This window comes from Puma concolor, chromosome B1, assembly GCF_028749965.1.
Source record: "Puma concolor isolate L17-30 chromosome B1, mPumCon1.1.hap2, whole genome shotgun sequence".
Lineage (NCBI taxonomy): Eukaryota > Metazoa > Chordata > Mammalia > Carnivora > Felidae > Puma > Puma concolor.
The window spans coordinates 205388590-205412397 of NC_141670.1; the positions used below are offsets into that span (position 1 = coordinate 205388590).

Here is a 23808-nt window from a genome sequence, read left to right on the forward strand (position 1 = left end):
TCTCTGGGACCAAGGGTGGGCCCGGAAGATCCCTCCTCCGCCACCAGGGGGCAGAGAGGAGCAGGACACTGCAGTCAGGGAGGCCACCCGGGGTGGGGGACGAGACCTGTGAGCCCAACTACATTTCAGAGCAGAACACGCCCCCGCCGGGTGGGAGCCTGGGAAAGGGAAGACGCAGCCCTGAGTCGCATCCGGCAGCTCCTTGCAAAGTATCTCTGCGCCCGGGGACCCAGCAGACGGTTCTGGAAAGCCCTCTCCAGGAGGCATGCTTCCTACTGCCCTGCGCCTAGGTGGCGGCTGGGTGTTCTGAGGGGAGTGCAGGCCCCTGAGGCGTTGGGGCGAAGCGTGGAGGACTGACTGCTGACCCCGAGGCTGGGCACCGGGCGGTGGGGACCCAGCCTGTGACCCTCGGGCCCAGCACCTCAAGGCCTCCCAGGAGGGAGCACTCTGGCCAAAGCCCCGGGGACGGGGCACGTTGGACCTGCGCAGCAATCCTGTGGGGCTCCTGGCAGGCCTGTCACCCGCCCCTCTTACAGCCAAGAGGACGCGTTCAGCTGTGTCAGCAGGCGTGTGGCTCCTAGAGCAAGGCCCTCGTGCTCCCGGTCCCTGTTGTTGGCCTCCTGCCCGCGGTCAGGGCTGAACCAGGCTGGGGCTGGATCCTGCCCTGTGAGGCCCTAAATGAGACCACGGGGTAGCAGGGCTGGGGGCTTTCAGGAGGCAGAGCAAAGGGGACCCCAGCAGGCTGGGGACAGAGGCCTCGCTCACCTTTTCCTCTGGAGGGCTCCCTCTCCTCCAAGATGACCCGTTGCCCGTCCAGACTGGATATGGGGGCGCCGAGGTCCAGGGGCTCCTTCTCTCCACTCTAGAAGCAGAGATGGTGCAGGGAGTGACTCACCCGGGTCAGAACTTTTTGGACGCTGTGTGTGTTCCAGCCACTGACGGGAAGGCCCTGCCGGGCCTGCTGGAGTCATGTGCCAGGTGCCCCCAGGCCCTATCACCTGGGCAGGGCTGCCTCAGAGGGCGCTCGGTAGGTGCCCAGCCAGCAACGCAGGGGACCGACCTGGGGCCGGCCACACACTGCCGACGTGGGTAACACGGGTTCTGAGCAGTGGCTGGCCTTCGGGGAACGCCTGTGGTCCGAGGGATGTGCGTGCGCAGGGCTGCTGGCCTACAGCTCGTGGAACAAGACCCAGGATGGGGTGGGGGGGGGGGGTGGGGAGAGTGCTCGGGGAACGCGGCGGATATCTCAGTCCACAGACCCGGCGTCTTACACGTCGCATCCGCTCCGCACACCTCTCCTCACCTGATGAGGCGAGCGTCAAAACCCGCCTCCCTGACCCTCAGAGGCGGTTGGGGGGGCGAAGGGCGAGAGCAAACTGTTTCCTCTGCAGACAGGCAGAGGCGACAGCTCGCAGAGCCACTTGAGGTCCCGGGCGGCACCCTCAGCTGTGGCCACGGGGCCCGCCCTCCTCCCCTCGGGGAACCACCCTGCTGCCCAGGCCACACCACTGTTCAAAGAAAGGAATCGGAACTGGCAGTTTGCCTTCCTAAGTTCCGTCGGTCGAGAGGACAATTAAAGTGACCAGATGCCAAGTCGGAGTGACTGGTGCCAGACCCGAGGAAAAGGACGACCGACGGCTGATGGGTCTGCCCCGCTCTCCATGTTCCCCGCCTAGGTGGCCATATTCACTGGCGAGGCCACATCTGTCACAAGCCATGCCACAAGAAGTGTCCGTGGCCGGAGACCCAAGGCGGCTGACCCTCTCTTCCCAGTGGGGGTCTCAGCAGCCAGAAAGCAGCTCACCCAGCAAACAAGCCCATTCTACAGACAGGGAGACTGAGGCAGAGAGCAGTGAGGCGCTAGCTCAGGATCTCAGAGTGAGAGCAGGAGGCCGGGTGGCGCCCAGTCCAAGTCCCTCTCCGTCCGGCACAGTCTAGACTCCGACGGCGGCCCTCCCTGCCGAGCTGGGGAAGCGGCCCCGGGCTACCCTCAGGATCCCGGTGAACAACACAACACGGCCCCCTCGTTCATTTCAAAGCTCTTGAACGATCTGGGGCCCAATTCAGAGACCATTAAAATCCTCCAAATACTCGAAATCATAGATTGCTCTGATAAAGTTCCTTCTACGAAGAGAGACCCCAGGGCGAACACTGTACCATTAACCACCACGCTTCACGGTAAGCGGGCACAATGCGCCACAACACATCGGTGATTTCGGCACAGACCGGGCCGCGGGAGTGCCAGCCTCCTGCCCCAGGACGTCCCCCCGAAACCGTCTGGCCACAGGGGGAAAGGACCCTGCCCTGGTTCACTGCGGCTTCTTTGTCCCCGTGTGCGGTCTCCCTCACTTGCTCACGTTATGCCCCGGGGGCCCTGCTTGGACGTGGTGCATTTTTAGGTCTCAGGAAATGTAAACGAGAGGGACTCAAGGCCGTCTGCCAAAGCCCGGCAGCTGCTCAGGGTGCGGGACGTACCCGTGCCCCTGGCTCCCTGCCAGCCCATCAGATCTGCAGACGGTGGGGAGATTCCAGGGCTTTTCAGTGGTTGGTTTCTCATTTTTGTTTCTCTGGACCCAAACCACATCTCAGCTATCACCCAGAGCTCCCTGGGAACCACCAAGGTGTAAGTAAACAGGGAGCATTTCCACTCACTAGGACACCCGCCCCCCAGGGCCTTGGCGTGCCCCCAGGTCACACACGCACGTACGTGGAGCTCCAGAGGCGGGCCTGCATGCCGCACCCCCTCCCACCACCCCCCGCCCCAGCCCCGACCAAGGTCTCACACACCCGTGTGAGGGGTGCCAGAGGCAAGCCACGACAGCGAGCAGGTGCTGGGCGTGCCGCGTGGGGAACTCAGCCGCAAGCCCCCCGGGTCACTCACCAGCCTGGCCACCAGCTCATTCAGGTGCAGGCCGTACTTGGCCACCACGGGCCGCAGCACTTCCGTGACGGGCTTGGTGGGCTTGGCCTTGAGTCCCACTGACCGGTTGATCGGGACCAGATCCAGCCTGGTTGGAGGGGGAGGAACACGAACACATCTGCTGCAAATATACACTCAGATGTTCCTTCTCAAGGATGGGATGACGTGGCACCCACAGGCGACCCGCGGCACCTTGGGGCTCAGCAGCTCGTGCCAGGCTGGGGCCGAGGAGCACCCTCGGCATGAGAAGGAAGCCAGGAGGGGCGTCTCCGAGGTTTTCAGTGGGCTGTCATCCCGGGCAAAGAGGGGGCCCGTCCTGGCGGATGGCCAGCACTGTGCTGTCCCGCCTGCCCACCCCTGGGGACACCTGTGAGGCAGGACAGACAGTGACCGGCTGCGGGCTCCTGGGGACTCGGTGCGGCCACCGCCACCCCCCACCCCACCCCACTCCCCCCCCACCCCACAAAGCGGGTGCCTGCCTTCCCTTCCCAGCCACGCACGCAAGGCTGGCAGGGACACCCCCAGAGACGGACGTGTGGCCCAGGAGACCCCGTGGAACAGCAGCGGCGTTTTTCGTACCGAAACAAAGTCCGCTTTTCCAGCCGCAGGTCCCGAGACTCCAGGATGCTACTGTCTTGGTGCAGCACCAGAGGCTTTGCAACACGTGGAAAGAACAGAGACCCGAGTCAGAGCGGGGGCGGGCGAACACCCCTGGAACGCGCCCCTGCGTCCTGCCTGCAGCGGGACAGCCGTGCGTCCCACGCGGCCTCTCAGAGAAGGCGGCCCCGCAGACAAGCTAAGTCAGCGCCACGCGTCCCTGCGACCGGAGGGCCCAGGCAGCTCTGGCCAGCAAGACAGAGACAGACCCGCCGGCACCCCCACCCCCCGGGCAGACCCCGTGGCGAGGGCCCTGTACCTTGTCCCCGCCCACCAGGAAGAGGTCCACCGCCGCCCCGTTGAGGCTGTGTCGCTCACAGAGCCCAGCCAGGACCTCCTTGATGGACAGCCCCACCTGGACCGCCACCACGCAGGACGTCCCGTCGGGGAGCTGGACGCTGCAGTGCCTGGCCGCCTTGTCCCGCTCTGGCACCGAGGTCCTGCAGGCCTCTGACTGGGGAGCCGGGAGACAAGTGTCACGATGGGTGCACAGGCACCCCGAGAAGCACCCCCCCGCCTCTGGCCAGCACCAAGGAGCCGACCAAGTGGGTGGGGCTGCTAAGTACCGCACGAGAAGACAGCTGTCTCTAGTCCTTCCTGGCCTGTGACCCACTCACAAGGGCTGGGCTTAACGAGCCGCTGGGCTCTGAACGGGATGGGCCCTTCGCGTGTTGTTTTCAGGGGGCTTGTGTTGGCCCCAGAGCTGGAAGCAGACGGGGCCGCCCTGTGGAGCCCGCTCCTGCCTCACAGGCGGTCGCACTGGGGACCCACCAGGCGGGCCAGATGCACGCGGGGGGCCTGAGGCCCCGCCCAGTCTGGGAGGCCCCTCGGCTGCCCCGCTTATCCTTCTGGCCCTTCCCACCTGAGCCCCCACGACCGGAGGCCTCTCCCAGAGGACTGGACTGTGGACCGTGGAGGGCACGGGGGGGCCCGAGGCCGGGGCCGGGGCAGGGAGCAGGGCAGCGCGGGCAAAGGTTCGCAGGCAGGAACACGCACCCGAGGGGTGACGACCCCTCCCGCGGACACCGGCCATCGGGTCAGAGAAGCCAGTGAGGGGCGTCGTGTCCTGACAGTCCCACACACTATGCAAGGCTCAGCACTGGATGTGCAGGGGGCGGGGCTGTGAGGGGCACAGTAGGAGCCTCGGCTCCGCCCTCCTTTAGCGGCTGGCAGACCACCCCTCGCCCCGGGCCAGTGTGAGGGACAGGACCGGGCCTCCTCGGGGGCCCTTTCGCCCAGAGGACGCTCGACACCCTCCCCGGGTGAGGACGTGGCCCCAGTCGGCCTGCCCGGCCCTCAGCAGGGAGACACCCGCGCGGAAGGGGGAGGTCGGGCGGGGAGAGGCGGGCTCCGGGGCACTGCGGGCCGAGGCTTTCGGAAACGGCAGTCTGCGATTTCATCGTCTGCATTATTCGCGGACTAAGTCGGGGGCTCGGGAAATGGCTACTCAGCACTCGGTCCCGGTACCGGGACCCACACCCGGACGTGGGGGCTCCCGAGCGGGCAGGACGTGGACGAGGGGCCAGCCCGTGGCCCTGTTCCCGCGGCAGACCTCAGGTCTGTCCGTGACGTCTCCCCTGGTCTCTGCGGATCAATGGCGTGTCCCGGCCGCAAAGGGCTCCCGCGTGTCCTTCTACCGTACCGCCTGCCTCGGCCGCCACTCTGCTGTGGCTGTCTCCTCCTGAAAATCTCTGTGGCCCTGACATCGCTTCAGAAAACGGAGTCCGTAGGTGGTAGGCTGATTATAAAATGGCCCCAGCTACTCCCTTCCCCCGGATGCAGGCGCAGTAAGGAAGGTTCTCTGTTTCTTAAGCTGGAGTTTGGGCGGTTTGCTGGCCCGCGGCGGTTCACTGGCTCAACCCTCCCAGCTCTAACTGTGGCACAGTGTCCCTGGAGAGGAGGGGCTGCTCTGCGAGCACGAGCCAGGAGGTTTTCCACGCCCGCTGTGAGACAAGAGCTGGCGGCCAGCAGGTGCCCCCAGCCGACTGAGAGCAGGGTCACGACCAGCAGCCAGCCTGCCACACGGGCCGGGGTGAGGGCGGAAAGGGGGTCCCCTCAGGGTAGCCCCCGCGAGCAGAAGCACAGGTGCGAGGAGGCAGGAGGTGACGGGACGGTCACACGCGAGACCAACGGAAAGCTCTGTTGGCTCTTAGTGGGGCTCACACAACGGGAGCTGGATGAGAACAGACGTCAGCAATAAAGCCAGAAATAATCTAGTGCACAAGCGGCAGCCCTCCCCCGCGTCCCCACGTGCCCAGGAGCCCCGGCCCCACATCAGCGGCACCCGCGTTTGTTCGGCTTCATGAGTGGGGGGTTTGCGTGGCCAAACACGGAGGCGGATTTCACGAATCCGCTGTGGCCTTTGGGAGGGGGGAGGCGGTGACTTACCAGGTCCAGGCTCCCCGCGGAGGACACGGAGCCCTGTGACTCGCGGCGACCCAGGCCTCCGTTGGCGTGCAGGGGTTCTTGATGGGGAAACACAGTGACTCAGCACCGGAGGCCAGCTCTCCCCCTCTGCATGTGATACAGGGCCCGCCTTCCTCGGTCACATCCCCAACCTCACCCTTTCGGGCCAAGCAGACCAGGGACACGGAGAGGCCTCTCAGAGGCACCCCCCTCGGCTAGACTCCGCTCTGCCCTTGGCCGTAGCCGGCCCCCAGACACACAAGGACACGCTCCCGGGGCGTGGAATTGTCACTTCGACACGTGGCTTCTGGGCCTAAATGGACAGTGGTAAGCACCCCGACCAGCGACCGCACCTCTACTCACGCTTCACTCCTATCTTCCCACCAGGTGCTCAAGCGAGCCAACGACCGCCCCATCGCCCCCACTGACTGAACTCGCCGTGACCTCTGGCTAGTCTAGAGATCCCGAGAACTGACACGCACCGGCCCCGCTCCCCAGTCACGCCGCTGTGCCACAGCCAGCAGCTGCAGGCCAGGGCGCCAGGGGACCGCGGTCCCCGGTCCCGCTGCCCTCCTGAACCGCCGGCCCACCTGCCAAGGCAGCAGATCCCCAGACGACCAAGTCGGAATGCCTGGGGAGCGCCCCGGAGTCAGGGTTAGAGGCTGTTCCAGACGGCTCTCTAAAGATCTGCCGGGCGCAGGGACCCCAGACTCCTGGGGGGGGGGCAGCCCCTGCTGTCTCTAGGTTCTCGGGGGTCCCCAGCCCCATCTAACTACAGCTCCTGCCCCTGCGACGGTCTCTCGCTGACTGAGTTCTGCAAGTCTGTCCGCCCACAGCACGACCCCGGGAACACTGGGGTGCCCGTGCCAAGCCCACAACCTTCCTAAGCTGCTGCAGTCTGTCAAACGGGCGCAAGAGGACTCGGTTCGCCGGCTGCTCTGAGAAGGACACAGAACGTACACTACGCAGGCCTCCTGGCGCGCCACAGGCCCCGTCCCGGGAGCCGCCGCCACCTGTCCCTCTCCAGCGCTCCCTGCCCGTGCTCCCTCCATCAACGCCGTTCCAGGCCCTTTCCGCCCCATGCCTGCCCGGCCCGTGTACACTGTCGACTGCTCTCTGCCTCGCCACAAGCTGCTTTCAACCCTCTGCCCCGCCTCCCAGGAGGAGCCCGTCCCTCTGTCACTATCTGCTGAGCTACACGTAAGAAAGAAGCCAACGGAGAAAATATCTAGAATGGGCGACCTACAGCATCTACGATAATACAGAATTACGATTTTGAAAATGCGGGACACCCCAACTATGGTACTGCATTTTAAAAAATTACAAAGGCTCACACACCCCTACACGCACCTAGAAAGCCGCCCAGGCAGGAAACCAAGAGGCTGTCTGGGTGCAGACAAGGCAGGACACTTGTGTTGTCTCGTCTCCCCCATTTCCTACCGGGAGGGCCGGAGAGGATGGCACGCCAGGCCCGCCCGCAGGGTGCCCTGGCCGAGTGGGGAGTGGGCTGGAACGCACCCTCACCCGCTTTTGCAAACGGCACCGAAGCCACACTGTTTCACTCCGGCTGGCCTGCCCCCAAAGGGCTACGCCCGCGGACACAGAGCCGCGTTCTGCGTGTGCCCCGGACGTGCCCTTGCACACCGCCGGCAGACCCCGGCCAGGCCACCCCCACCCGCCACCACACACCGTTTGCGTGGTCGCCGTGCTCCTTCTTCTTCTGCGACCGCCCGGTGCTCCTGGTCCTGGACCAGGAAAAGAACGTTCCTTTTCGTTTCTTTTCACTGTCCTCATCCCCCAGCTCTTCATTCAAGGATCTTCCTGATCTCGATTTTCCACTCAACTATCATCAAACAGAGACGTTAAAATAGCGTAACATTACTTGAACTTTTTAAAATGCGTATTTATTTTTGAGAGAGAGAGAGAGAGAGAGAGAGAGAGAGAGACAGAGCATGAGCAGGGGAGGGGCAGAGAGAGGGAGATGCAGAATCCGAAGCAGCTCCAGGCTCTGAGCCCATGGGCTCAAACCCAGGAACCGTGAGATCACGACATGAGCCGAAGTCGGATGCTCGACCGACTGAACCACCCAGGCGCCCCAGCATAACATTATTTTAACGTTACGTCAAGTGTGAAGGGAAGCTGAAGAGGGCTGTAGGCGGATCTGTGGGATGGCCCAGACCCTTCGACAGCCGGAGGGCAGCACTACCGCGAATGGAACCCCTGCCCCCTGCCCCGGGCACAGGATGCATCCCAGGAGGGCTGGGTCCTAGCGATCTAGCGATGCGTGCTACCCCTTTCCCATCCTCCCCCCCCCCCCCCCAGCCACACCACCCCCTGGCACTCCCATCCGCCCAGAAGACACGGCGGGTGCACGGGCACCTTCTTGGGCGTGGACACGCCGGAGTGCTCCGAGCTGACGCTGCCCTTGGAGGCCGGGCTGCTGGGCACCTGCTGTGCGTCCGGGAGCGAGCGGCCTTCCACCTCGGCCAGGATGCACTCTTGGTACAGCTGGGACTTGAGGAAGCGCGTGTAGCTGTCGAACTTCATCAGGTTGAAGATCTACGGAGCACACGCGGCACGCTGTAGCTTGACGAGCCACTGGAGCGCTCGGCCCCCGGGCCCACCTGCCGCGGCCGCCGCACAGGGGTGCTCAGGCCACGCCAGCCTCTTCCTCGCTCTCCGACTCCGTGAACCCCAACCACTCACGGGAAGTCGGCACCAGGAGCAGACTCCGGGCATCTCCCGGGCAGTCCTGGACAGGCCCCGCTTTGTTAGATAAGAGTGAAACCAGACGTAACTGGGAATCTGAGGAAGCGAGAACTGCCTTGGAAACACTTTCCTCCACTACTTTCCACGTTATTCATACGATTTAGCAACAGACGTGCTCCCTGAGGAGGCTGGTGGGTCATGCGCCCTGACAAACAACGTTCGTTATTGTGATAAATGACGCTGCACCCTTTTAATCACAGTGACATCCCGGAACTGAAAAAAACTCGGAACACGCACACACGTCGGCACCCGCGGACCTGAGACGTCACACAAAGGTGTGCGTCTGAGCGACCACAGACAGGGCTCGTGGCCGGTTATTTCACAGCCCCACCGATGCCCCCCACCCCCCACCCCCAACCGAGACAAGCCTGGTGGGAGACACAGGGCTCTGCCCCTCACATCCACCTCCGTGGGCACCCCCCCCCCCCTCGGGCTGGCCGCCCGCTTGTGGGCACGCGGTCCCGCGGAGAGGACCCTGGCGAGGAGTCCCTGCGGGGAACCGAGGCACAGTTACCTGGAGCTGCTGCTCCTTGAACATGTCGGGGTGCGGAGCACTGAGAATGTCATCCGCCAGCTGGGCCTGGCTGTCGATGTTGACGGGGGTGGTGGCTTTGCTGCACAGGAACTTGCTGAAGATCTCGCGGGCCCTGTAGGAGAGCTGACAGGACACGGGTGTGGGCGGGAAGCGCGGGCCGCGGGCTCCCCCGACGTGCAAGCGTGCTGCTGGTCTCCACGTTCCAAACGCCCGATGCGGGCCCAGCGGTGCAGATGCACTTCCCTAGGGCCCAGTAAATACTGCCTGCTTGAGTGAACGGAGGTCAAGCCGGTAGGAAACCTTCCAGCAAACGGGCTCCTCCCTGACTTTCTCCAGCGGGCGCTGCTGGGGCCCTGGGGCACCGAGGGGCCGTCCCGCACGTGGCGCTTCACGCGTGTGGTCTCAGCAAGCGGGGACTCATCCGTGCCACACGGCGTGAGCCGGGCACATAAGAGGCCTCATCCGCGGCGGGAAGGAGGGCCCGCACCGTGGACCAGGGCCGGCGCCCGTGGGGGCTTCTCTCGTGGCAGGTGAGGCGTGGGCAGTGGAGCCGCACAAACGCACACGCTCAGGGCGTGCTCCTGCCCGGGGATCGAAGTCCCCTTCCAACACGCGGAGCGGCAGCACGTCCGCGGAAAGAGGTTTCACAGGCGCTTACGTCAACCACGTTCAGGCAAAATTAAACATCACACGTATTGGGAAAGTTATGCTGAAAAAGAAGCGTCTCTCGGTAACCCCATGAGAACACAGTCACGTCGCCCTCAGACCGCCCTGGGGTCTAGCCCACGGCGAGACCTTCCCGCTCCCCAGGCGTGAGCAAACTTACCTCCTTCTTGTCGTGTGCAGGAACATGGTTAAAATATTCACAGGCCTGCCAGAATAAAATGTTTTCTTCACTGAATTCCTTCCTTAGGAAATCCTAAGAAAAACACCACCAATTAGCCTTCACGTGCGACCAGCCCGTCACCGGCATCCGCCCTCCTCCTGAGCTGTCGCCTCGCTCCCGCCCTTCGCTTTGGTTTGCCTTCCACAGACACCGGGGGCCGGAAGCGTCTCTCCCCAGCCTCCCCGAGGGCCACGGACCACAGACTGAAAGCCGCCCGCACTTTAAGGACCGCGCCGGTGTTCGCCGCTGTTCCCCCAAAGGCAGGACACCCTTCCCAGCAGCCGCGCTCGGCACGTGGAGCTCCGCTAAGCATTGACAGGAGGCTCCGTGCTCGCCACTGCAGGGGGACCCGCCACGCAGAGCCAGGGCCGAGCTGGGCAGAGGCCCCCTCCAGCCCCGGTCTCCCGTGCGACGAGCAGGGGGCCAGGGGGAGGCCCCCGCGGGAGGCCGCTCGGCGACTCCACCGCTGCTGACCTTGGGGTGTGCGCCCCAGGTCCTTCTTGAGGAGCCCCCGGCGGAGGGAGCAAACGGCCCCCGGGCCCCGTGACCACCCCCTACTCACAGAGAAGTAGCGGACGCCAAGAGGGTCCTGCAGAAGGCGCTCGAACGACACGGCCCAGCTGGCGGCCCTCCTCTCGCGCAGGCGCCTGCAGCTCTGGACGCTGGGGAGGCTGGCATTGCTGCTGAGGCTGTGGTCGCTCGCGCGGTCCTTCAGGTCAGCGCCGGCCAGCTCTGCGGGACCAGCACAGACCCCACCTGCACATGCGTCCTCCACGCCGCCCGGCAGCGCCCGGCCCGGCCTTCCGGGCGGCCGCCAGGGGCTCTCCCCGGGCGTCTGCTCTAAAACACACACTCGGCCAACAAAACGCACCAAGCGCCTACAGCGTGCCCAGCATTGGCCTGGGCACAGGGCACAGGGCACAGGGCACAGGGCACAGGGCAAGATGAACCCGGCCCTCATGCGGCCACACGCACACACACGGAGCGGGCGCGCCAAGCCCACGCCGCAGACGCAACAGGGCTCCCGGGCGACCCCGTCCGTGAGTTCGGGAGGTGCCGGGTCACCATGGGCGGGCGAGCAGAGCGAAAGGGGTACTGTGCCAGGGTGGGGGGGATGCGTGCCGTGGGCAAGCACACGCGTGTGTCCCGTCCCGCACACGGTCTCCCTGTAGAATGTGTGGCCTACCCTCCAAACGTACCACGACTCCGTGACCACGCGTGTTGTCGGCACAGCCGGTGAGAAGCCGGCCCGGCGCAGTAAACACCACGGTTCCCGAGTGTCGACAAAATAGCCCCGAACGGCCTGGGTTCCCTCACGTTTTACGCGAAATCCCCGAATAGCCCGCTCCCTTCACAAAGGGCAGGGGAGTGTTTGGGGAGCCCCACGTCACCGTCTCCCACCTCACATCAGCAGCGGGCTGGGCCTCCCCCCCACCCGGCAGGCCTGGTCGGCGAAACCCGAGGGGGCGGGTGCCGGCTGGCCGGGAGCAGGGCCAGACGCACACTGTGCCACGGACGTGCTCTCTTCTGTGCAGACGGCTTGCCTCACGGTCCCACGCCGGGCTGCTCCCCCGACCCCCGGTCCCAACACCAAGGAGACCAGAGGCCAGGCCGCAGCCTGTGGACCCCAGGTGACGCGGGAAAGGAGGGCGCGAAGTCTAGAGGAGCACCCTGACTGATGCAACAGGGTTCGTGCGCTGCGCCCCGTGCCCCGCCCCGTGCTGCTGCGCAGGCGCAGTCGGCCCCCGGGCTGGCGGCGGGAGGAGCCCAGGGGACTGGCCGGGCGGCTCCGGCTCTAAGCCCACCAGTGCAAACGTACCTCCTCGCTGCCGAGGGGCCGGACACGGGGAAAGCGAGAGCCGCCCTGAGTTCTGATGCCCACCGGCGGCCGCACGGGGAGCAGTGGGCACAGGCCACGCCCGCGGGCACCACAACACAACCGCAGCCCAGACGGCCTCGAGGAGGCCCAGAGGGCGGAGGGCCAAGAAGGCAACCCCCCCCCCCCGGGGTCGGTCAAATCAGACCCGCTTGGTGGCTCGGGGCCACTGGGGCAGGACATTCAAAGTTGAAGAAGCACTCGGATTGGAAAAGAAAAGAAAAACATAAAGTCAAAGAGTAGTAACTTAAACTGCTATAGAAAACACGTCAATGAGATGAGATGGGACAAGGTCGGAAGAAAGACAGCTGGGATACTTCTCCGTGGCTCCAGAGAGCTGCACATGGGACGTGTGAGCCTCGTGGTGCAGTGCACGCACTGCTCTCCCGGACCTGAGGCAGGCCCGGAGCTCGTGTGTGAGACGTGAAGCTCACCCCAGGGCCCGTGTGCACCACCTGCTACACTCTTAGCACAGCACGGCCAGCCGCGAGGGGTCCCAGCACGGCCCCCAGAGCACTCGGCAGCTCCACCGTCACCCTGGTAACCAGTCCCCGCGCACAGAACTGCCCCCTCCCCGCCCCCCCCCCCCCCCCACGCAGAAAACTGGCCGTTTTACACCCATGCGATACAGGCCACACAGACTCGCTGGCTCTGTTTGATTTGGGTCAAGTAACCACAGCGATGAGGGCAAGACCCACACGTGGTAACTCTCCCTAGATCAACATATCACCCCAATACATGTCCCAGTAGATGTTTATTAGAATAGGACAAGCTGAGGGGCGCCTGGGGGGCTCAGTCGGTTGAGCATCTGACTCTTGACCTTGGCTCAGGTCATGGTCTCACTGTTGTGAGATCGAGCCCCGGCTTGGGCTCTGTGCTGACCACGGATCCTGCTTGGGGTTCTCTCTCTCCCGCTGTCCCCCCTGGCCCCTGCTCACACTCTGTCAATAAAAAAAAAAAAAAAAAAACAAACAAACAACAAAAAACCGAGCCAGATGAACTGAGTGTAAAAGTTCACATGGAAAACTACACGTGAAACGCTGGAAAAACAAACCAAAGCAGGGCCAGGTGGCGGGGCGGCCCCTCCACCACCCCCGCCCTGCTGGCGCCACACGGCTCGTCCTGGGACGACTGGAAAACCACCTGAAAAATAATCAAGTCGGATCCCTTCCGGCACACTGAAATAAATCTCACCTGGACCAAAGATTGACGTGTCAGAAAATCAAACTGGAGACACTGTGGACAAGAAGACACAGCCCGGAGTGGCGAGGGACAAGACGGATCCACAGACCACGCAAACACCGCGGTCTGTGACGACGGTGACGGGCGGTGAAGGGAGGTGAGGGGTCACAAGGGACAGGCTTCCAGTTACACAACAGTGCTGGGATGTCGTGCACAGCACAACGACCGCAGCCAACAGCATCACGCTGTATCTCTGAAAGCGGTGAAGAGAGCAGATCTCAAAAGTTCCGTCACAAGATAAGATTCTGGAACTGCAGGCGGTGACGACACCGTGGTGACCGTGCCACGACCCACGCAGACGTGAAGTCACCACGTTGTACGCCTTCAACTAACATAATGCCGTGTGGCCTGTACCTCGGTCAGAAATGAACATGAGACAAACACCATAAACTAAGTCAAAAGACAAAGTGTGGGGAAATACCCATGACCCATTACACGAGGGACTAATCTTCTCGATATTTGAGGCCACCTGCACATCAACACGAGAAAGGCCAACAGAGCAAAGAAAAGTGGAAGGACCGTGTGGACAGTCACTGAGTAGGGGCTTCAGATGCTCACCACCACGTGCAGACGTGTTTAGTTTCACCCACAAGGAGCTAAAGATGACGTTAAACTACAAACACCTTGTATCGAACTGGTTGGGTCTGAGGCGCTTTTCTGCTATATTTTACGTTCATAAATGAGGTGATTCTCACAAAATGAAGTAGTTTTTAAAACAGTCTAGGGGCGCCTGGGTGGCTCAGTCAGTTGAGAGTCTGACTTAGCTCAGGTCATGATCTTGTGGTTCGTGGGTTCGAGCCCCGCATCAGGCTCTGTGCTGACGGCTCGGAGCCTGGAGCCCGCTTCGGATTCTGTGTCTCCCTCTCTCTCTGCCCTTCCCTCGCTCATGCTCTCTCTGTCTCTCAAAAATAAACATTAAAAGTTAAAAAAAAAACAAACAAAAAACATAAGACAGTCTGTTAACGGGGCACCTATGTGGCCCAGGCGGTGAAGTGTCCGACTCTTGATTTCAGCTCGGGTCATGATCCCAGGGTGGTGGGGTCAAGCACTGCAACACGTTCTGTGCTGAGTGTAGAGCCCGCTTAGGAGTCTCTCTCTCTCCCTTGCCCCTCTCCCTCACTCATGCTCTCTCTCTCTCTAAAAAATAAATTTTAAAAATCCAGTCTGTTAAGTACAAGCACCAAAACACTCTTCTTCCAGCTTGTTTTCCTTGAGGCAATAAGGGCTGACTGAACTGGGAACGGAAGGGTGGACAGAGGTAACTGGCCTCAGGGGAGCTGGAAAAGCCTTCCGTGAGGGACCAGATGTGCAAAGGCCCTGGGGCAGAAGAGGCACGGCTCACAGCCCCACAGCTGGTATGTCTGGGCTTAGGGGAAATGTGTGAGGGCCAGGAAAGGTGCTAAGGCCACAGAGTGTGAACCATACATCCTAGGGGGCAGTGAAAAATAAGGGAAGGTCAAGAGGGCACTTTTTTCCTTCACAGGTCCATTGGCCCTGAGCTCGGTCCCTGGGAGGATGCAGGTAAACGGGGTCGTGAGGACAGGGCGGCAAAGAGGTAGACGAGCTGCAAACTGACAGAGCACCCGAACCCCATCCATCAAGGGTGCTGGCGCTTTTGCTCCTCAAATAAAAAAGGTGTCTGGGTTCCAGGCACGCAAGCAGCAGTGATTTGGAACACCCGCCTTCCTTGCTCCCCAGACACGCGGACCGCAGGGAGGAGAGACGCCTGTCGCCGCGCCCTGGGCTGGGCTGAGGGCGAGAGTGAACGAGTGAAGGACACTGCCGAACGAACAGAGTGACAGATGACCCGTATTTTGAGTAAGCTCATTTTTAGGAGACCCGGCCAATCCTCGTTTTTTTAAGACTCACAGATCAACGACTGACACTGTAAAAGTCTAGCGGAGAAAGAAACTTGGAAATTAAAGGAAGGAAAATCCTGACACCTGGCCAGCCCGCGTGTCACGCCCCACGAGGGGCTGGGCCGCTGCCCCGCCGCGGCACACCTTGGGGTCGCCGGCAAGGACCGTCCCTTGAGAGGGAGGCCGGGAAGACTCATGTGCGGGCAATGAGGGGAAAACCCACTTCTGCAGGCACGCAGGCCCCGGGCCCCGGCTCTCACAGGACCCCGAAGAGCTGGGGAGAGCCATCCTGCCGCCGGGCTCCCTGCACCGCGGGACCGAAAGCTGAGGCCCCTTCTGTCTGTCCCTCATCGAAACACCGCAAATGCCCGCTGGGCCTCAGCCCCAGCACCGGGGGAGCTCAGGGAGGGGACACGGGACACCACGACCCTGAAGGACGCTCCCGGTCACCCGCGGGGTAGGCCACACGCCGATGGAGGCCTGGACGTGGCCATTTCTCTCCTGACGGCCCGGTCTCGAGGAACACGCTTGCTCTGCAAAGTGGGGACAACCGCGGGCCACACAGAGCACGTCAAGGCCGAGTTCTCTACCCGAAAGATCTCCCAGAAGCTTGTGAGGAAGGCCGGCTCCTGCAGGAGGGCGCCGAGGCCCGGGGCCGGGGGTGGGGGGGGCGGTGCCGGCACCCGGAGCGTGGCCGCGCTAGGTGCTGCTCACGCGGGCTGCAGGTGCCCGCACCATCCACGCGTCCCCACCACGCAGGGCCAGGCACCTGGCCCTCTGCTCCACCCCCAGATCGCCCCGGGACCGTTCTCGACACACGGAAAACAGGGCACAGTTCTGCGAGAACCCATCTCGAGAGCTGGCGCGAAAGCCCTGCCATGCCGGGGTCCCTGCCAGCCCCGGGCCCGACGGGAGGCGGGCAGAGCCAGCGCCCAACTCCCTGCCGGAGACTCTCTCCACGCTAACTGAAGGAGAAGGCGGGTCCACGGAGCACCCCCCCAACCCCCCCCCACCCCCCGGGGCTGGAGGGTCACGCTGGACAGCGTTTCCCGCGTCTTGTTTTCTTTTTGTTTTTGTTTTTGCTGTTTTCCTCTGTCAGTGGACCAGGTGGAGCCGAAGAAACGCTTTCCTGCAGAGAAAGGCCTTCTGAAGTCCGTTTCAGGCCGGCCAAAAGCTACAAGAGCCACCACCTTCAAGCTGGCCGGGCAGTCGTGTCACAAATGGGGTCAACAGTGCCCTCGTACTAAAATTTCGTGGCCAATTCTGCCACACCGGGTTCTGGGTGCCACCTCACCGCACGCCCGTCCAGACCGCAATCTCACACGCCTCCATGTATGTACCTCGCGAGTCCGGGTCCGTGCGCGGGGTCACTGCCCCCGGCGACCCAGCCCCCTCTGCAGACATACCTGAAGGCTGTCAGCCAGCCCCCGACAAGAAGCCAAGGCGCGCAGACCAGAGGGACTTTACCTGGGTGGAGCCGATAAGAGCCACTGTGATGCCACTTAACCAAATACTTCCAACCATTCACCGCAAACCACCCCTCCGAATCCATACCAGGGTCAGGCGGCACGGCCCCCGGGGCCCCGGGCAAAGGCTCGGGCCACACACAGAGACATTGTTCCCAGCTCACGCTCCCCCAGGAGGCCGGTCAGCACACTCCCCAGCGAACCCCAGGCCGCAGGCCGCAGGCCCACAGGGGCGCCTCTCCCCCTCCAGGCTCACGCAGAGGAAACCAATAGTGTCCTCACACAAAGCAGCCTGAAGACGCATGCATAATTCACAGCGAGATGTTCGGCCTGCTGCTGCTCGCGGAACGTGAATTATTTAGTCTGTCCCAGCCCGGCTGCAGAAGCTGTGTGCTGGGAGGGCCACGTGCCCACGGCAGGGCCCTCCGACAGGCGACAGGCTGCTCTCCTTCCGGGTTTGCGCTCTGTTAAACCGGCGGTGGTAAAGGGAACAAATACCTGTAGATTTTCATACTAATCATGAGGCTTTCGAGCTCGTATTTCCCGATGTATCTTGAAAGTTTTGGAAATCCCGTAAACAGACCGATCTTTTAAAAATGAGAAAGCGTTCAGCAAAAACTGCCTGGTACCGGTTGGGGAATGAAGGGCCGCACTTCTGGGTCAGAGCAGAGCGGGACTGCGTCGCTGGAGTTTCATCTGCACGACCCACAGGGGGCGGGACGTGGCTCCGGGCTGTGGTCCGCGGACCCTCCTGCGGATGCACCGGTGCACACACGGTCCCACCACACGGATGTCCAATCCCTCCCGACATCTCCAGGAGGGCACCGAGATGAAGCCTGCCCACGGCTCCTGCCTCCCTCTCAACGTCCTTTGTGCCCTCACGTTTCCGAAGCCCACGGGGACGGGGACCGCCACAGCAGCTGGACTCTGCTCCTCTCCGGCCCCCGTGTCTCCGGGCCCCAGGCCCCCGTGTGCACCAGGCCAGCACAAGACGCCAGTGTCACTGAAGCCACAGCGGGATGGGCCAGGCTCTGAAACTGCCCCTTTCTTAGGGCTCTACGTGCCGTCCTTGGGGGGGAAACGCTTTATTTTCCTAGAACTTCAAACTTGCACAAAGGTTACAAGAGCACACCCTTTACCCAGATTCACTGGACATCTGTCTACACTCTGCCCGTTTGCTAGATCATCCTGCCTCTCCTCCTCGTGCCCATCCTTTCTCTGAACACACGCGCACGCGCACACACACACACGCACACGCACCCTCCAAGCTGTTGGAGATCCAGGTGGAGACAGCCCTTTACCCCTAAATACTTCAGTGTGAATTTCCAAAGAACAAGGACATTCTCTGTCACAACCACAGCGCAACTATCAAAATCGGGAAGTGCAACACGGCCTCTATTCCAATGTCATCAACAGAGTCCCGTCCAGCTGTCTCCCCAGCTCAGATCGAGTGCAGAACCACACAGCTGTCAGGTCTCTTTAAAAACTCCCAGCCGCCGTGTTTCCAGATCTCCACCGAGGCCAGTTATCTTGTAGGCTGTCCCTCAGTTTGGGCCGTCTGAGGTTTCCCCATCACTTGGCAGGAATCCTCAGGAAGTGACATATGTCCTTCTCGGGACTTCTCATCGGGAAGCACGTAATGTCAGTGCATTGCAACGCGGGTCATGTTTGCTTTGGGCACCAGGTTCCCCACCGCAGGGCTGCGGTCTCCCTTGGGACGAGATGCACACACCTTGTTCCCAGTCCAGCCTGTGGCCACCACCCCTCCCCCACCCCCAGCTGCCAACTCCACAGCAACAAAGAGCTGTCCTCCCCACGTTTACAAATTCATTTATCTCTACGAGTAGGCGTTCCGCGGAGTTTTACCTCATTCAATGGCTTATAATCCACAAATATCTGGGTATTTTTCTTTCCCTTCTCTCTGTCTCTCTTAATTCTCTGCCTCTCTTTAAGCCGGTATCTGTATCTTTCTGGTAAGTCCTCATCAGGAACTCAGTGTTTTGGTTTTTTTTCTTTTTAAATTTTTTTTAAATGTTTATCCATTTTTGAGAGAGAGAGACAGAGACAGAGAGAGAAACAGAGCAGAGTGGGGGAGGGGCAGAGAGAGAGGGAGACACAGAATCCGAAGCAGGCTCCAGGCTCTGGGCTGTCGGCACAGAGCCCGATGTGGGGGCTCGAACTCACTAACTGTGAGACCACGACCTGAGCCGAGGTCGGACACTTAACCACCCAGGCGCCTCAGCGTTTCCTTATTTTTAAGTCTAAAACAAACTAACAAACAGGGGCGCCTGGGTGGCTCATTCGGTTAAGCGTCCAACTCTTGATATCGGCTCAGGTCGTGATCTCGTGGTTCGTGGGTTCTAGCCCCGTGCTGGGCCCTGTGTTGAGTGTGGAACCTGCCTGGGATTCTCTGTCTCCCCCTCTCTCCGCCCCTCCCCTGCTCCCGCTCTCTCAAAATAAATAATATAAATATACTTGACATCAAACAAACAAAACCTTGGGCCAGGCTCGCTGTACTTGCCCTGCCCCCGCCCAGCAACCGAGGCTTCGCTTCAAGGATCGCCGGTTCCTGGGGCACCTGGGCGGCTCAGTCGGCGAAGTGTCCGAGTTCAGCTCGAGTCATCATCTCACAGCTCACGGGCTTGAGCCCGCGTCGGCTTCTCTGCTGTCAGTGAGGAGCCCGCTTTAGTTCCTGTCTCCCTCTCTCTGCCCTTCCCCAGTCTGTGCTTTCTGTCTCAGAAATAAATAAAAACACCAAAAAAAAAAAAAAAAAAAGGACAGCTGGTCCCCTGGACCGAAGAGTGGTACTTAGGCACCAAGATCTGCACACAAGGGGTACTGGCTTCCACTGGCAGGCTCACTGCTTCTAGAACTTTGCAGCGGACACAGCTAGGGAACGGACCACACCTGCCCACACTGATATGCAGGCGTCTCTGCCTTTATCTCTACAGCTATTAAAGCCGCGAGTTCATACGGGCACCTCCAACTCGGACCCGACCCCGAGCGCACTCTCCCTTCCTACACTTTATATGTTCTATGTACTATGTTCTAACCTCTCCCCAGCAGCGGGGGCTGGGCTCCCATTGTTCTGGACACGTTCCTCATTTGCTCGGGCCCAGAACACACCCGCACCGTCTCTACGAGACAGTTTAAGAACGACGAACTCCTACCAGCGCCAAAACCAAACCCGCTAACTAGGGTCCCTCTTTGTTTGTAATCCTTTTCTACATCAACGATACATCGAGTCAAATGCACAGTCTCAGGCGTAAGACTCACTGTGTTTTACGATCGGGTCGCCTGCCTTTTAAAGCCTGAGCTTGACCACCAAGTGGACTTGTCCATCTGCAAGCCACCGGGCCTTGAGAATGCCTGCCAGCAGGTCACTTATAACCGTGACATTCAGCTGCAGGGGGAAACCCGGGGGGAGCCTCGGGCCCCGGGACGGTCCTTCCGTCTCTGGGTGGCGGGATGTGGTAGACTGGATGGGCTCGGAGGCCTCCTGATTTTCTCCTTGGGGCAGAAACTAGCATTTGCAGGGTTTGGGGCCAAAGCACAAATAAAGGACTTTGTGTCGTGCATCTAAATATTGAAAACGCGGTGGAGCTAACATACTGTTAAATAAGCTATATTCTATTAGCCCACTTCCAACAACACAAAAGACCAGCTTGGATTTAGAATTCTGGAACTTGTCTGAGCTGTGCACGGAGACGTGGCAGCATGGTGGGGGGCTGCCTGCCCGCCCCCCGCCCTCTCTTCCCACCCTAGCTCCGTCCCCACCAGCCGCACACCCCAGTCTGTCACATCATCCCCACCACAACAGCCACCCTGCGGACCTGGGTGTTCACTTCATTCCCCAGTTGCCAACAAATGTAGAGCAGCAGGGCCGTTTTTTTGAAAGAAACCGTATACAGAGTCCTCTTGGGTGGTCTGGCTTGGCCGAGGAAGGGAGAGGGCACAGAGGACAGCAGGTGGGACAGACCCCAGGTAGGCCCCATTCTGCTCCGCCTGGCACGGCTCCTCTCCTTCAGGAAAACTCCTGCCGGTAACGACTGAGCCCTACTGATAATCGGAATAAAATGTTTTTGGAACCTACGGCGCTTCCTCAAGACATGTCTAGAAATCACTGCTCTAACTCAATCAGCCCATTTTACAAACAGAGTTGCTGAGGTCAGGAGACGCCCCGTGGCCCGCCCGACGGTGGCCGGTGACAGGGCCAAGACCACAGGCATGCCCTCCAACGGCGAGGCCCCCGGTGCCTCCACAGCCAGATCGTACAGCCCCGCGATTCTTACGGAACTTCAGGGGCATGAAGACACGTGGGCCCAAAGCCGAAATCTAAATTCTGAGTCTATCCTGGAGTCAGTACCCAAAGTCGGATTTATCACTTTCTGGCAGAGCAGAGCAAGCACACTTTCCACGTCTGAAATGACACAAGTCCTTCTGGAGAGTGAAATGCCAAGCAGATGGGGGGAAATGCTGGGAGAGCTCACGAGGCCACACGAGTGGGCAGAACAGTAACCGAAAAGGGTCAGTGTGGGAAGTGTGAGGCGACAGGCGGAGACGGGTGCCTCTTGTCACCCGTCACACTGAATTTTCAGGATTCCGGTCTCAGGGCCACCCGCGACGACCACACGTGGCTGGCAGACTGAAGGTGGCGTCTGACCACAGGGAGCCTCCAGGAACCCCCAAAAAGGGACACGGGACGTTTCCCAAAGATTAGCCCTAATCAAATGCATTTATTCCGCTGGTTTCAACCTAAACCCTGTGCCTCACTCGCTCACTCGTTAATTCTCTGTGAAAGTAATTCCGTCCGTTCCAATGGGTAAGACACGTACACTGCGCGAAGGCAGCCTTCTCTCTCCCTCGCCCCAACGGCCACACATAAACCACACACCTCCCGGCCACATCCTGTCCCTGTCTACAGCACACTGCCCAACGCAGAAGCCCAGGGACCCCCAATCTGGAGCTCTGTGAGGAAGACCCAAAATGCTGCTAAACTGTCCCCACAGCCAGGGTAGGGCCGCCCACACGCAATACTAAAGGCACCGCCAGGAGCCCCAAGCCTGCACCAAGGCGGTGGCAGGTAGAGATGAGGCGAGGGTACCTCCCCCACCAGGCCTGGGGCTGGAGGGCTGGCCCTCAAGGAAGGAGAAGCCTCCAGCACACACAGTCATGAAGGAGGCTTGAGGCAGGAAATGTCCTTCATCAGAGGCAGCACCTAGGGACCTCTCCTGCGAGAGCAAGGAAGGCCATACGGAGACGGAGGAAACGTCCCACTTCGTATGTCAGGCATAAACTGTGCGGCCATAGCTGGGGGTTTCCAGGGCAGTTATGATTTCACATCGCTTTGACGAAGGTGGGGTGGCAGACGTGAAACTAAACACAATGTAATATCCATGCCTCTTCTATGGTTTCCAAAGAAAACAATCAAATACAATCACGAATGAAAGAGGAGAGATCACAACCACCACCGCAGAAATACGAACAATCATAGGAGGATATTATGGGCAAGTATACGCCAATAAAATGGGCAATCTGGAAGAAATGGACAAATTCCTAGAAACATATAAACTACCAAAACTGAAACAGGAGAAAATGGGAAATTTGAACGGGCCCATATCCAGTAAAGAAACTGAATCAGTAATCAAAATTCTCCCAACAAACACGAGTCGAGGGATGGATGGCTTTCCAGGGGAACTCTACCAAACATTAAAATTTTTTTTTTTTCAACTTTTATTTATTTTTGGGACAGAGAGAGACAGAGCATGAACGGGGGAGGAGCAGAGAGAGAGGGAGACACGGAATCGGAAACAGGCTCCAGGCTCCGAGCCATCAGCCCAGAGCCCGACGCGGGGCTCGAACTCACGGACCGCGAGATCGTGACCTGGCTGAAGTCGGACGCTTAACCGACTGCGCCACCCAGGCGCCCCTCTACCAAACATTTAAAGAAGAGTTAACACCTATTTTCTTGAAGCTCTTCCAAAAAATAGGAATGGAAGGAAAACTGCCAAACTCTTTCTATGAAGCCAGCATTACCTTGATTCCAACACCAGACAAAGACCCCACTAAAAAGAACTATAGACCAATATCCCTGATGAATTTTTGTAGATGCAAAAATTCTCAACAAGATACTGGCAAACCGGATCCAACAATACAGTAAAAGAACTATTCCCCACGACCACATGGGATTTATTCCTGGGATGAAGGGCTGGTTCAATATCTGCAAATCAATCAACGTGATATATCACATTAATAAGAGAAAGGATAAAAACCACATGATCCTCTCAATAGACACAGAAAAAGCATTTGACAAAATACAGCATCCTTTCTTGATAAAAACCCTCAAGAAAGTAGGGATAGAAGGAGCATACCTCAAGATCATAAAAGCCATATATGAACGACCCAACACTAATATCATCCTCAATGGGGAATAACTGAGAGCTTTCCCCCTAAAGTCAGGAACAAGACAGGGATGTCTACTCTCGCCACTATTATTCAACATAGTATTTGAATTCTTAGCCTCAGCAATCAGACAACACAAAGAAATAAAAGGCATCCAAATCGGCCAGGAGGAGGTCAAACTTTCACTCTTTGCAGATGACATATCCTCTATATGGAAAATCCCAAAGATTCCACCAAAAAATTGCTAGAATTGATTCATGAATTCAGCAAAGTCTCAGGATATAAAATCAATGCACAGAAATCGGCTACATTTCTATACACCAATAATGAAGCAGCAGAAAGAGAAATCAAGGAATCGATCCCATTTACAATTGCACCAAAACCTAAAATACCTAGGAATAAATCTAACCAAAGAGGTGAAAAATCTATACATTGAGAAGTATAGAAAGCTTATGAAAGAACTGAAAAAGACACACACACACACAAAGGAAAAACATTCCACACTCATGGACTGGAAGAACAAATATCATTAAAATGTCGATCCTACCCAAAGCAATCTACACATTCAATGCAATCCTTATCAAAGAAACACCAGCATTCTTCACAGAGCTAGAACAAACAATCCTAAAATTTGTATGGAAATAGAAAAGACCCTGAATAGCCAAAACAATCTTGAAAAAGAAAACCAAAGCAGGAGGCATCACAATCCCAGGCTTCAAGCTCTACTACAAAGCTGTAACCATCGAGACAGTATGGTACTGGCACAAGAACAGACACTCAGATCAACGGA

General features: G+C 59.7%; 1 protein-coding gene across 4 annotated transcripts in view; it reads right to left on the minus strand.

Annotated features, from left to right (window-relative positions):
• Nucleotides 1-23808, minus strand: part of RGS12 (regulator of G protein signaling 12) — a 118354-nt gene that overhangs the window by 11500 nt on the left and 83046 nt on the right. For all 4 annotated transcript variants that reach the window (XM_086705558.1, XM_086705557.1, XM_086705560.1 and 1 more), the window contains 10 exons: nucleotides 10736-10905; nucleotides 10114-10206; nucleotides 9267-9410; nucleotides 8363-8542; nucleotides 7673-7826; nucleotides 5966-6042; nucleotides 3837-4031; nucleotides 3500-3573; nucleotides 2882-3008; nucleotides 766-862 (listed from right to left, as the gene is read on the minus strand). In XM_086705558.1, the coding sequence (XP_086561684.1) occupies nucleotides 766-862; nucleotides 2882-3008; nucleotides 3500-3573; nucleotides 3837-4031; nucleotides 5966-6042; nucleotides 7673-7826; nucleotides 8363-8542; nucleotides 9267-9410; nucleotides 10114-10206; nucleotides 10736-10905 (1311 nt within the window). The remainder of the gene's footprint in view (nucleotides 1-765; nucleotides 863-2881; nucleotides 3009-3499; nucleotides 3574-3836; nucleotides 4032-5965; nucleotides 6043-7672; nucleotides 7827-8362; nucleotides 8543-9266; nucleotides 9411-10113; nucleotides 10207-10735; nucleotides 10906-23808) is intronic.